This window comes from Podarcis filfolensis (assembly GCF_964270895.1).
Source record: "Podarcis filfolensis genome assembly, chromosome: 16".
In the NCBI taxonomy this organism is placed as follows: Eukaryota; Metazoa; Chordata; class Lepidosauria; order Squamata; family Lacertidae; genus Podarcis; species Podarcis filfolensis.
Genome location: NC_139620.1, coordinates 27,534,050 through 27,548,413, shown reverse-complemented (window position 1 = coordinate 27,548,413; position 14,364 = coordinate 27,534,050). Strand labels below are relative to the sequence as shown.

Sequence of the window (14,364 nt, the reverse complement as noted above, 5' to 3'; positions counted from 1 at the left end):
AGCACCTTAGAGACCAACTAAATTAGTTACTGGTATGAGCTTTCGTGTGCATGCACACTTCTTCAGATACACCTGATTGGCACCTGATTTTGGCACCTGATTGCATTAAATGTTGACAGGGAATGGGAACAAAAATAAGACTTTGTTCTTCTTATCCCTTCCCCCAATGTGCACCAGGTGTGGGGAACCTTTGGCCCTATCTACAGTACCCAGCAATGCTGGCCCCTGGCCATGCTGTCTGGGAGGGGGCTGATGGGACTCGCAGTTCAGTAACACCTGGAGCACCAAGTGTCCCCCCTTTGGTCAGCTCAGTGTCTCATATTCTAGATTAGAGTCGCTGAACATTAGCACCTGAATGAGTTGGAAGGCACAGGAGATTTACTCACAAATAAAGAGCATTCTTCCTTTTCACTTCACACTGCAGGACGTTTATGTGGTGGTATAATTTTTGCTAAATCTGGTATAGGTGGACCGACATCGCCCCCTACAGATTAAAGGAAGGACTGCAGAGTTTGCAGCTCTATCAACAGCCAGACACACTGAGATTTCCATGGCAAAGTTTCTCAGGGCCTGGAGGTGAAAGGAAAGATTTCCAAACACAACCCACTTGGAAATTTATATATATAAGACCCTGGCCAATTTCCAAGTGGGTTGTTTTACAATTTAAAATACTCCTTTTACATCCTTAAGATACCAATGACTTCCTTTCTTTTCTTTCCATGGTTCACTTTACATATCATAAATCCCTGCATATTTTACAAAAACTATACCGTTGAGTATTCCATTACTGCATCCATCAAAACTTGTTTACACTGCTGAATTTATCTAAATGCTGCCAGTATTTTCAGCTGTACACAATTATTCCCCATATATTCAATAAATGTTTTCCAATCTTCTTTAATTCTATGCTCTTCTTGTTCTCTTATTCTATATGTTAAGTCTGCGAGTTTTGCATATCAAATTGCCTAAGGTCTTAAGGATGGGTGCTTAATAATTATTCTGCCTATTATAGGAATTGTAATGTGCTGTGTTAGGTGCTGCACGTTTAATTGTATTTTCATTGCTTGTTTCATTTCTTACATATTGCCTTTTATTGCATTACAATGTGAATTTCCTAAGAAATAACAGAAACAATTAGAATACATTTAAAGAGCATTTTGACTCTAACAGGAAGCTGGGTGGGACCTGACACTTTCCTTTCTTATATCTCCCCAGGGCTGATGAATGGTCCTTTAATGGACATCCCATGTTCATTGGCTCTGTTAGAACTTTGTCTCTCTTCTGAGAATACAAAATGCAATATCAAAATGAGATGCAATATAATACTTTAGCAGAAAGGAGATTTAAAAATAGTATTAGTGATGGTGCTTGTCTGGTAGAAGATGACCTTAAGGAAGAAGCAGGATAATTCTTCCTTATCAAGGCTGATGGGGACTATATCTCAAGGGAAGAGGGATAAAGGGGTATGGAAGTTTAATGGCAAAGAATGTGACTTGCATGTGGAAGGTCCAGTTCCTTGCACCAGAGATAAATAGATCAAGCCGCAGATGGTGGAAAAGATCTTGAGATTCTGGAGTAAGAAGAAGAATATTGGACTGGGTTACTGCTTTTTGAACATTCATTGTGACTTGTTTGCAAGGAAATTAAAAAAAACAACAACCAGCTATTTATTTATTAACAGAGTTACCATTTTTCAAAATGTGAAAATCTGGACACAAAAGTTGATGATCATTTTTTGGCAAAGTTGTTGAGCTTTGACCTAGCCATCAAGGAGGATTAAGAACAGAGGGCTGCAATTTATTGCTGAGCTGTGTCAGATGTTTACGGTGACGCCATTTCTCTAAATGCATTCCGGTGTCCAAAATAATCTGATATCATACTACATTCTTGTCAAAAACAGTCTGAGTTCATTCAGGCCCAACTCTGCTTTTGAGGAACTCAGGTTTTGTTGTGGCAGGGCAGAAGAGAAAAGGTTTTTGTCTCAGTTCCCCATCAGAATGTACCACTGTGATACTTCGAGCTACCAGTGCTCTCCCAGGCACCACAGTAATAAACGGCCTCATCTTCAGCCTGGGTGTTGGAGATGGTTAAAGAGCCAGTATTCCCAGATTCAGAGCCAGTGAACCGATCTGGGATCCCTTCTCCCCTGGTGCTGGAGCCATACCACACAAAGCGAGGAGCCTGTCCAGGTTTCTGTTGATACCAGTGAAAGTAGCCCCAGTCACCACCACTACTTGCAGAGCAGGCGAGTTTCACAGTTTGGCCCAGGGACACAGACTGGGAGCCTGTCTGAGTCACTGTTGGCTGTGAATTGGCACCTTTTGAAAAAGAAAAAGAAAAGCATGATTCCCTATCCTCTGTGTTCTCAAATATCACCGGAGCTTTAAGTTTCCATAATAAATAAACACTACAAGTAATTTTGGTTTTATCTCTCAGGTCTACATGAGGTTACCTGTTTGCATCCTTACCTGAACAGTAACTGAGAAGGGCCAGGAAAAACAGAGTCCAGGCCATGGTGAGGGTCTTTCTGAAACACAAAACAACTGGCTAGGACCTCACCCTTTGCTTTCTTAAGTCCTCTAGGGTTGGGGAATGTCCCCCTTTATGCAAATGCACCCAGATTTGCATAAATCATTTTTTAAAAAAAAATGAGAATGGGTCTTGTCTTGTACACAGCGAACGTTTCCCACCACGGAAACATGCCTTGTGAAGGATGCAACAGCCTTGCGTCCTTTGGTCCCAGCCTCGCCTTTGAGAGGCTGGGCTCATTCACATGCCATGTGTCTCCTCCCCCCCCCCCCAGCGGCTATATACATTTTAGAATTATTTTATGTGTTGTAAGCTGCCCAGAGTGGCTGGGGAAACCCAGCCAGATGGGCGGGACATTAATAATAAAATCATCCGCATCCTCATATCATCATTACGCCCCTGTAGATACATGCTGTAAATTGTCTAATGATCATGTATGTGATATGTGAGAATTGCTCCTTTTTAAAACAGAAGGGGGAGCAGGTGCTCACCCCCTGCTGAGACCCCCCCCCAATTTGCAACAGCTGCCCTCCGCACCTGACTCTGGCTGGGGTGGAAAGATTAAAGGGGGGGGGGAATTGTTGGTTTGATGTGAATGTTTTTTGGACGAGGGAAAGTTGAGGTTTTATTTATTTTTGTTTATTCATTAATGGGGCTGATGATTGCTTTGTTTATTATTTGAGCGTGTTTTTTAATAGATGTTATATGAAATATCACTGTGTTGTTAAAACCAGGAATGGGGGGGCAGTTAAACGACTCCCCCCAAATCCCAAGTCCCCACCACAGCCTCGAACTAAGGCCAGGTCAATGACACAAGCGCCATATATAGGCAACAGCAAAGAGGCTCAGAAAAGCAGTCTATAAAATTGTAGCAATTAGCGGAGACCATGTATGGAACTCTGACATTCCCATATGGAATCAAATAATCGCCCAAATTCAGCAGTTTGGCGGATTTCCTTGGTTCCAAAGGCTGATGACTCCTCTGGAAGAGGGGAATGCAGGGCTCCCCCTGCCTCCAGAATCCCTTAAGCATAAGGTCACGTACTCCTTGCCCCTCCATAAGGTGTGAACTTAGCCTCACAAGAGGAGGTGATCAAGGGCAGCACATACCCCAGACAGAAATCCATCCGGATGCAGGAATGAATCCTGATACTTTCAAAGGAGGAGCTCAGGAAAGCCTTGCAGCTAGGGAGATGTGTAAATATTTTTATTGTTCTTTGGGGAAGAGGTTAGTTAAAAGGTGCTGGGAATGGGGAGCTATTGACAGGGGTGGGTGTGATGGGCTCATGTTTCTACACGCCAAACACTCCTACTTTGTGACATATTTGTGATGTTTCGATGATGCTGTTGGATAATGTATTATGGGACATGGGGAGGGGTCTTAAAAGTTCACGCAACCCCATGCTCAGGGTTCCTACTCTGTGTGTGTTTGAACCTTCTTGCAAGAAATAAAGATCAGGTCCACTGGCTGCTATTTGCTTCTTTAACTTGACTGGAGAATCCTTCTTTTGCTGGCCGGGGAGACCCATGAGGACTGGCACCCCGATGAACTGGGCAGCGGAGTAAATTCACACCCCAAATATTTTCCTTATCAGCATTAATGTATCATATGATTCGCCTTACTTTCCCCCACCCCAAGGTGTTGTGTGCTGTGTATCTTTTTGCTGTCTCTTGGAGATCTTCAGATGACAAGTGAGTAATCAATGAAATGAAAGAGCAAAATGGGAATAAGAAAAGATCCATCAAGATTTTGGGGGAAATTCCTTTTCTAATGGGGGTACAGATTGCTGGTGCAGTTGGTTGATGGGTGGGTGGTCCTGCCATTGAAATGTGTCAGAGCCCAGATGGCCTCACTGAGCCTTACAAATCTAGATATCAAAAGATATTCTGGCACAGATGAATGAAGCTCCAGGGATCTAGTCCGTTCTGCACTCTGGGGAGGAAGAGAACAGGTTTTTGTCTCAGTTCCCCATTAAGTTGTATCACTGTGAAACATGATACTACCGGTGTACTCCCAGTCAACACAGAAATAAACTGCCTCATCTTCAGCCTGGATGTTGGAGATAGTTAAATAGCCAGTGTTCCCAGAGGAAGAGCCCGTGAACCGGTCCGGGATCCCTTCTCCCCTCTTGTCGGCACCATAGAGCACAAAACGAGGAGCATCTCTGGGCTTCTGTTGATACCAGTAAAAGCTGTCCAAGCTCCCACTACTTTTGGAGCAGGGGAGTTTAGTCGTCTGGCCCAGAGACACAGACTGGGAGTCTGGCTGAATGACCGCTGGCTGTGAATGGACACCTTTACAGAAACAGACAGAAAGAGACAGAGAAACCTTCCTCTTTATCATTTGTCCCCTCCGGCATCACAACAGACTGTGTGGACTAATGGCTGGTTGGTTGGTTGGTTATTTATTTGTTTAAAAATCTTCATACCCCGCTATTCAGGAAAAAACATATCACAGCAGTCTGCAGCAATCAGATGTAAATCATACAGTAAAAACATAAACATTTAATATCAGAGATCAGCTAACTATTAGAGGAGGATATTTTCTTAATTGTCAGCGTAAAATGGCATCCACAGAGAAGTGAGTGCAAAGCCCTTTGGCTCGAGACTTTGAAAGATCTTAAGGCACAGAGAAAATGAGCTCTTCATTCTTCACTCCAGAGTAGAAGATCAAAGGTTTTTGTGTCAGTTCCCCATCAGATTGGACCACTGCGAAACATGTTCCTGTCATACTCCCAGGCACCACAGTAACAAACTACTTCATCTTCAGCCTGGATGTTGGAGATGGTTAAATAACCAGTGCTGCCAGAGACTGAACCAGTGAATCGGTCTGGGATCCCTTCTCCCCAGGTGCTGGTACCAGCAAACACAAAGCGAGGAACCTGCCCAGGTATCTGTTGATTCCAGTGAAACCTGCTCCAGCTACCACCACTATTTTGAGAGCAGGAGAGTTTCACAGTTTCACCCGAGGACACAGACTGGGAGACTGGCTGAGTCAAGGCTGGCTGTGAAGTGACACCTTGCAAAAAAGGAAAATCAAATACTTTGATCCTCTGTGGTCCCCAATACTGCAGGAGCAATATGTTTCTTTGATAACCATCTTAGATTTTTCTTCTTCTTCTTTCTCTTGCACTTACCTAAGATTATCTATTTGCCTCCTTACCTGAACAGTAATTGAGAAGAGCCAGGAAAAGCAGAGCTGGGACCATGGTGAACTCTCCAAAGAAGGGAGGTTTTCTGAGTCAAATGGGGAACTGGCTGGGACTTTGCCATTCCCTTGCTTAAATCCCCTAGAGCTGAGGATTCATGCAAATCCATTCCTGTGCCTTCATTGGCTTTGCTACTCGGAATGCAAATGTGCAATAATAAAGTCCAAAATAGATCTGTATTAAGGAGCTGTTAAAAACATACCCTGAAAGAGCCAACCTTTCATGGGGAATATGTGTGAGGCATAGTCCCCAAATGCCAAGACCATCATCAAAACCCTTAAGCTTCTCACTTTGTCATGCAGAGTCTCAAATTCCCATCTTTGTTGCCATAGGCTAACTGGGAATGCCTTCACTGGGGGAAGAGAGAGTTAAGAGCTGAGGGCTGCAATTTATTGGTGAGCTGTGCCAGATATTTACGGTGACGCCATTTCTCTCAATGCATTCCTGTGTGTAAATAATCTGATATCACTCTACATTCTTGTCAAAAACAGTCTGAGTTCATTCAGGCCCAACTCTGCTCTTGAGGAACTCAGGTTTCATTGTGGCAGGGCAGAAGAGAAAAGGTTTTTGTCTCAGTTCCCCATCAGAATGTACCACTGTGATACTTCCAGCTACCAGTGTATTCCCAGGCAGCACAGTAATAAACAGCCTCATCTTCAGCCTGGGTGTTGGAGATGGTTAAAGAGCCAGTATTCCCGGATTGAGAGCCAGTGAACCGATCTGGGATCCCTTCTCCCCTGTCGCTGGAGCCATACCACACAAAGCGAGGAGCCTGTCCAGGTTTCTGTTGATACCAGCCAAAGCTGAGCCAGCTACCACTACTTCTAGAGCAGGAGAGTTTCGCAGTTTGGCCCAGAAACACAGACTCCGAGGCAGGCTGAGTTACTGTTGGCTGTGAATTGGCACCTTTTGAAAAAGAAAAAGAAAAGCATGACTCCCTATCCTCTGTGTTCTCAAATATCACTGGAGCTTTAAGTTTCCATAATAAATAAACACTACAAGTAATTTTGGTTTTATCTCTCAGGTCTACATGAGGTTACCTGTTTGCATCCTTACCTGAACAGTAACTGAGAAGGGCCAGGAAAAACAGAGTCCAGGCCATGGTGAGGGGCTTTCTGAAACACAAAACAACTGGCTAGGACCTCACCCTTTGCTTTCTTAAGTCCTCTAGGGTTGGGGAATGTCACCCTTTATGCAAATGCACCCAGATTTGCATAAATGATTTTTTTTTAAAAAAATGAGAATGGGTCTTGTCTTGTACACAGCGAACGTTTCCCACCACGGAAACATGCCTTGTGAAGGATGCAACAGCCTTGCGTCCTTTGGTCCCAGCCTCGCCATTGAGAGGCTGGGCTCATTCACATGCCGTGTGTCTCCTCCCCCCCCCCCCAGCAGCTATATACATTTTAGAATTATTTTACGTGTTGTAAGCTGCCCAGAGTGGCTGGGGAAACCCAGCCAGATGGGCGGGACATTAATAATAAAATCATCCGCATCCTCATATCATCATTACGCCCCTGTAGATACATGCTGTAAATTGTCTAATGATCATGTATGTGATATGTGAGAATTGCTCCTTTTTAAAACAGAAGGGGGAGCAGGTGCTCACCCCCTGCTGAGACCCCCCCCCCCAATTTGCAACAGCTGCCCTCCGCACCTGACTCTTGCTGGGGTGGAAAGATTAAAGGGGCAGAATCCGAGACCTGGGAGAAGAGTTGGTGGAAGAAGATTGGAAGAAATTTAAAGACTATCTGCAGAAACACTGTAAAATTAATGAATGTTAAAATGATGTTGGATTGAAAATAAGTGGTATTAGCAACAAAGTTAATAAGAATATGCAAAAATGAATTGATAATGGATGAAAATATAGTTATAATATGTTAAGTTACAGAGTTAAGATAAACGAAAGAGGGTAAGGATTTGCTGATTTGATTATTTAAATGGGAAAACAAAAAGGGGAGGTGTGAGGAGGTCAAGGAAACAAGCTAATGAGTTTAAAGTTATAAAAAACGGATTTGTTTTTAATTCTTTTTTATCTACTCGTTTTTTGTATTTTGTATTTTTCCTTTTCCTTTTTTATGTATTTTTGTATGTTTTCTTTTTTTCTCTCTTTCTTTCCATATGTTTTATTTGTATTTTGTAAACCTATGTCTTTGTAAAATCTCAATAAATATTTTATAAAAAAAGAGGAAAGATTAAAGGGGGGAAATTGTTGGTTTGATGTGAATGTTTTTTGGACGAGGGAAAGTTGAGGTTTTATTTATTTTTGTTTATTCATTAATGGGGCTGATGATTGCTTTCTTTATTATTTGAGAGTGTTTTTTAATAGATGTTATATGAAATATCACTGTGTTGTTAAAAACAGGAATGGGGGGGCAGTTAAACGACTCCCCCCAAATCCCAAGTCCCCACCACAGCCTCGAACTAAGGCCAGGTCAATGACACAAGCGCCATACATAGGCAACAGCACAGAGGCTCAGAAAAGCAGTCTATAAAATTGTAGCAATTAGCGGAGACCATGTATGGAACTCTGACATTCCCATATGGAATCAAATAATCGCCCAAATTCAACAGTTTGGCGGATTTCCTTGGTTCCAAAGGCTGATGACTCCTCTGGAAGAGGGGAATCTAGGGCTCCCCCTGCCTCCAGAATCCCTTAAGCATAAGGTCACGTACTCCTTGCCCCTCCATAAGGTGTGAACTTAGCCTCACAAGAGGAGGTGATCAAGGGCAGCACATACCCCAGACAGAAATCCATCCGGATGGAGGAATGAATCCTGATACTTTCAAAGGAGGAGCTCAGGAAAGCCTTGCAGCTAGGGAGATGTGTAAATACTTTTATTGTTCTTTGGGGAAGAGGTTAGTTAAAAGGTGCTGGGAATGGGGAGCTATTGACAGGGGTGGGTGTGATGGGCTCATGTTTCTACACGCCAAACACTCCTACTTTGTGACATATTTGTGATGTTTCGATGATGCTGTTGGATAATGTATTATGGGAAATGGGGAGGGGTCTTAAAAGTTCACGCAACCCCATGCTCAGGGTTCCTACTCTGTGTGTGTTTGAACCTTCTTGCAAGAAATAAAGATCAGGTCCACTGGCTGCTATTTGCTTCTTTAACTTGACTGGAGAATCCTTCTTTTGCTGGCCGGGGAGACCCATGAGGACTGGCACCCCGATGAACTGGGCAGCGGAGTAAATTCACACCCCAAATATTTTCCTCATCAGCATTAATGTATCATATGATTCGCCCTACTTTCCCCCACCCCAAGGTGTTGTGTGCTGTGTATCTTTTTGCTGTCTCTTGGAGATCTTCAGATGACAAGTGAGTAATCAATGAAATGAAGGAGCAAAATGGGAATAAGAAAAGATCCATCAAGATTTTGGGGGAAATTCCTTTTCTAATGGGGGTACAGATTGCTGGTGCAGTTGGTGGCTGGGTGGTCCTGCCATTGAAATGTGTCAGAGCCCAGATGGCCTCACTGAGCCTTACAAATCTAGATATCAAAAGATATTCTGGCACAGATGAATGAAGCTCCAGGGATCTAGTCCGTTCTGCACTCTGGGGAGGAAGAGAACAGGTTTTTGTCTCAGTTCCCCATTAAGTTGTATCACTGTGAAACATGATACTACCGGTGTACTCCCAGTCAACACAGAAATAGACTGCCTCATCTTCAGCCTGGATGTTGGAGATAGTTAAATAGCCAGTGTTCCCAGAGGAAGAGCCCGTGAACCGGTCCGGGATCCCTTCTCCCCTCTTGTCGGCACCATAGAGCACAAAACGAGGAGCATCTCTGGGCTTCTGTTGATACCAGTAAAAGCTGTCCAAGCTCCCACTACTTTTGGAGCAGGGGAGTTTAGTCGTCTGGCCCAGAGACACAGACTGGGAGTCTGGCTGAATGACCGCTGGCTGTGAATGGACACCTTTACAGAAACAGACAGAAAGAGACAGAGAAACCTTCCTCTTTATCATTTGTCCCCTCCGGCATCACAACAGACTGTGTGGACTAATGGCTGGTTGGTTGGTTGGTTATTTATTTGTTTAAAAATCTTCATACCCCACTATTCAGGAAAAAGCATATCACAGCAGTCTGCGGCAATCAGATGTAAATCATACAGTAAAAACATAAACATTTAATATCAGAGATCAGCTAACTATTAGAGGAGGATATTTTATTAATTGTCAGCGTAAAATGGCATCCACAGAGAAGTGAGTGCAAAGCCCTTTGGCTCGAGACTTTGAAAGATCTTAAGGCACAGAGAAAATGAGCTCTTCATTCTTCACTCCAGAGTAGAAGATCAAAGGTTTTTGTGTCAGTTCCCCATCAGATTGGACCACTGCGAAACATGTTCCTGTCATACTCCCAGGCACCACAGTAACAAACTACTTCATCTTCAGCCTGGATGTTGGAGATGGTTAAATAACCAGTGCTGCCAGAGACTGAACCAGTGAATCGGTCTGGGATCCCTTCTCCCCAGGTGCTGGTACCAGCAAACACAAAGCGAGGAACCTGCCCAGGTATCTGTTGATTCCAGTGAAACCTGCTCCAGCTACCACCACTATTTTGAGAGCAGGAGAGTTTCACAGTTTCACCCGGGGACACAGACTGGGAGACTGGCTGAGTCAAGGCTGGCTGTGAAGTGACACCTTGCAAAAAAGGAAAATCAAATACTTTGATCCTCTGTGCTCCCCAATACTGCAGGAGCAATATGTTTCTTTGATAACCATCTTAGATTTTTCTTCTTCTTCTTTCTCTTGCACTTACCTAAGATTATCTATTTGCCTCCTTACCTGAACAGTAATTGAGAAGAGCCAGGAAAAGCAGAGCTGGGACCATGGTGAACTCTCCAAAGAAGGGAGGTTTTCTGAGTCAAATGGGGAACTGGCTGGGACTTTGCCATTCCCTTGCTTAAATCCCCTAGAGCTGAGGATTTATGCAAATCCATTCCTGTGCCTTCATTGGCTTTGCTACTTGGAATTCAAATGTGCAATAATAAAGTCCAAAATAGATCTGTATTAAGGAGTTGTTAAAAAAATCCCCTGAAAGAGCCAACCTTTCATGGGGAATATGTGTGAGGCATAGTCCCCAAATGCCAAGACCATCATCAAAACCCTTAAGCTTCTCACTTTGTCATGCAGAGTCTCAAATTCCCATCTTTGTTGCCATAGGCTAACTGGGAATGCCTTCACTGGAAATGGGGGAAGAGAGAGTTAAGAACTGAGGGCTGCAATTTATTGGTGAGCTGTGCCAGATATTTACGGTGACGCCATTTCTCTCAATGCATTCCTGTGTCTAAATAATCTGATATCACTCTACATTCTTGTCAAAAACAGTCTGAGCAGATTCAGCCCAACTCTGCTCTTGAGGAACTCAGGTTTTGTTGTGGCAGGGCAGAAGAGAAAAGGTTTTTGTCTCAGTTCCCCATCAGATTGTATCACTGTGGAACTTGTTACCACCGGTGCCCTCCCAGGCACAACAGTGATAAACGGCCTCATCTTCAGCCTGGGTGTTGGAGATGGTTAAAGAGCCAGTATTCCCGGATTGAGAGCCAGTGAACCGATCTGGGATCCCTTCTCCCCTGGTGCTGGAGCCATACCACACAAAGCGAGGAGCCTGTCCAGGTTTCTGTTGATACCAGTGAAAGTAGCCCCAGTCACCACCACTACTTGCAGAGCAGGCGAGTTTCACAGTTTGGCCCAGGGACACAGACTGGGAGCCTGTCTGAGTCACTGTTGGCTGTGAATTGGCACCTTTTGAAAAAGAAAAAGAAAAGCATGACTCCCTATCCTCTGTGTTCTCAAATATCACCGGAGCTTTAAGTTTCCATAATAAATAAACACTACAAGTAATTTTGGTTTTATCTCTCAGGTCTACATGAGGTTACCTGTTTGCATCCTTACCTGAACAGTAACTGAGAAGGGCCAGGAAAAACAGAGTCCAGGCCATGGTGAGGGGCTTTCTGAAACACAAAACAACTGGCTAGGACCTCACCCTTTGCTTTCTTAAGTCCTCTAGGGTTGGGGAATGTCCCCCTTTATGCAAATGCACCCAGATTTGCATAAATAATTTTTTTTTTTTAAATGAGAATGGGTCTTGTCTTGTACACAGCGAATGTTTCCCACCACGGAAACATGCCTTGTGAAGGATGCAACAGCCTTGCATCCTTTGGTCCCAGCCTCGCCTTTGAGAGGACGGCTAAGGGAGCTGGGCATGTTTAGCCTGGAGAAGAGGAGGTTAAGGGGTTATATGATAGCCATGTTCAAATATATAAAAGGATGTCACATAGAGGAGGGAGAAAGGTTGTTTTCTGCTGCTCCAGAGAAGCGGACACGGAGCAATGGATCCAAACTACAAGAAAGAAGATTCCACCTAAACATTAGGAAGAACTTCCTGACAGTAAGAGCTGTTTGACAGTGGAATTTGCTGCCAAGGAGTGTGGTGGAGTCTCCTTCTTTGGAGGTCTTTAAGCAGAGGCTTGACAACCATATGTCAGGAATGCTCTGATGGTGTTTCCTGCTTGGCAGGGGGTTGGACTCGATGGCCCTTGTGGTCTCTTCCAACTCTATGATTCTATGATTCTATGATTCATTCACATGCCGTGTGTCTCCTCCCCCCCCCCCAGCGGCTATATACATTTTAGAAAGCCATTTCCGACCTGGGAGGAGAGGGTGTTGCGGGCAGAAATCCCTCCCACATCTCACACGCGGGGGCTGGCCCCCGCGTGGTTAGGGAATTCCCGAACGTGTCAGCGACCCGGCCCGCCAATCAGCGGGCCGGGGAGGCGTAGCCTAGCCTATTTAAGACTAGGCACGGCCGGGGACCGCCCTCTTTGCCCACTTTCCAGCTGAGCGGTTTTCTTGTTTCCGAGTCTCTGCGGTCGCAGCTGAATAACCATACCACGAGGAACATCGCGAGTGTACTCAAGGCTCAAGAGGGGTAAAGTAACCGAGGGGAGCGCCCCTGCCCTCAGCTCGCACCCTCTCCCTTCCCCTCGCGGTGTGTGGGATTCTACTCCCGCCAGTCCTTCTCTGCTGTCCTCGCTGCTCCCCCCCCCTTTTCTTCCCTCTCTAGCCTTAGTTAGACTCTCTTAGAGCACCAGCCTCGAGCTGCCTTCACCCGTTCTTTAGCCTTCTCTTACCTTAGCCTTTGACTTGAATTGCATTGCTGTCCTTGCATTTCTGCTCTCCAGGTTCGCTGCTTTTCCTGCAGTATAGTTTGCCCGGTTGCCGGGATAGAGCTGCTGCCTGCCTCCTCTAGGCGTGGGTTGAAGCTGCAGCGTCCATTTCTTTAAAGGGCATCAATAAAGGTAAATTGTCGGCGCCATCTTTGTGGGCGCACGTGGGAGTCGCGGGAGCGGCCATTTTGGTTGAGGGCATAGCGGTCGCCATCTTGGTAGGGTCCACGTGTAGTAGCCCGGGCGGCCATTTCGGGTGAGGCTCTCACTGGCAGGAATACATTAAGAACGCAAGCTTCGCATTTTCATTCAGATCGTATCGGGCAGAGGATAGACGGACGCTGAATTAATTTCATTTAGTTCTCGTGACTTAGTTAATCTGGGAATAATTTGCTAACTACTAGGCATTTATTCCTTTTCGCTGTTTAGTTTAGCAGGATCAGTGTGTGTTTATTTTTGGCAGTAGGACAGAAGGCTGTGTGAGTTTATTGCTTGTATTGTACATGGTTTATTTTCTGCTGGGGCTAAAGTGCCGAGTGCTTGAATCTCTTCACGTTACTTGTCTCTCTTCCTGGGGTTCAGTGCTTGGTGCAGAGGAAGGTAAAGGTTTTGTGGATAATTAAGTATTTGCCTATAACCAATTACGTTAATAAATAGCCATCTGGGAAAATAAGTGCCTGTTCTCACTGGGGTTTGGTTCAGCTGCAGCCTAATTTTGAGCAATTCCTGGAACAGTTGATAGTGAAAAGCTAATTAGGATTGGTTCTTTGTTTTTTGGTTTGTTTCTTGTTTTTTGACTGTTATAAAATAAAATAGATATAATATAAGGATTTGCCTATAACCAATTACGTTAATAAATAGCCATCTGGGAGAATAAGTGCCTGTTCTCACTGGGGTTTGGTTCAGCTGCAGCCTAATTTTGAGCAATTACTGGAACAGTGGATAGCGGAAAGCTAATTCGGATTTTTGACTGTTATAAAATAAAATAGAATAAAATTGCTGGGGGCGTTGTTGCGTGCAGAGGGAGTTATTTTCATTTTGGATAATTTGGATAGCTAGATTACTTTGGTCCCTACAACACGCCAGAGATCAGCTATAGGTTTTTCATTTCATTTTGGTGGGGGTTAAAGCACTGAGGGCCTGAAAATTTTGTGCTGCTTTTCATTTGCTGTGAGCGTGGTTGGATGCAGAGGGAGTTATTTGCATAGAGGATAATTGGATAGCTATATTATTTTGGTCTCTATAACAACGCTAAAGATCACCTATAGGTTTTTGTCCTTTGAGTTGCTAATTATTGGTCACATATTTGGGTGGCTTTGGGGTGCCAAATAAAGAAGACAAGGAGGCAGCATATTCCACTGGGCTGCCTTTGGGCTGAGAAGTCCATTCAATCTACTCTTGTTCTTTAAGAGAACATTGTAATAAGAATAATTATAATAGCAATAATAAAAT

The 14,364-nt window shown here is 44.3% G+C and overlaps 1 protein-coding gene and 2 long non-coding RNA genes across 3 annotated transcripts in view; all 3 read right to left on the bottom strand.

Annotated features, from left to right (window-relative positions):
- Positions 1-6,855, bottom strand: part of LOC310751335 (immunoglobulin lambda-1 light chain-like) — a 100,135-nt gene extending 93,280 nt beyond the window's left edge. The window contains exons 1-2 of the mRNA XM_083590640.1: positions 6,795-6,855; positions 6,341-6,644 (exon numbers count right to left, since the gene is read on the bottom strand). Of these exons, the coding sequence (XP_083446766.1) occupies positions 6,341-6,644; positions 6,795-6,840 (350 nt within the window). The 5' untranslated portion in view covers positions 6,841-6,855. The remainder of the gene's footprint in view (positions 1-6,340; positions 6,645-6,794) is intronic.
- LOC310751428 lies at positions 2,035-2,534 on the bottom strand. The gene is made up of 2 exons (XR_014542486.1): positions 2,469-2,534; positions 2,035-2,318 (listed from the first exon to the last, which is right to left on the bottom strand). It is a non-coding gene; the product is annotated as an uncharacterized lncRNA (long non-coding RNA).
- Positions 6,856-11,204: 4,349 nt separating the features above from the next.
- On the bottom strand, positions 11,205-11,724 carry LOC310751426. Its single transcript, XR_014542484.1, has 2 exons — positions 11,639-11,724; positions 11,205-11,488 (listed from the first exon to the last, which is right to left on the bottom strand). It is a non-coding gene; the product is annotated as an uncharacterized lncRNA (long non-coding RNA).
- Between the last annotated feature and the right edge of the window lie 2,640 nt (positions 11,725-14,364).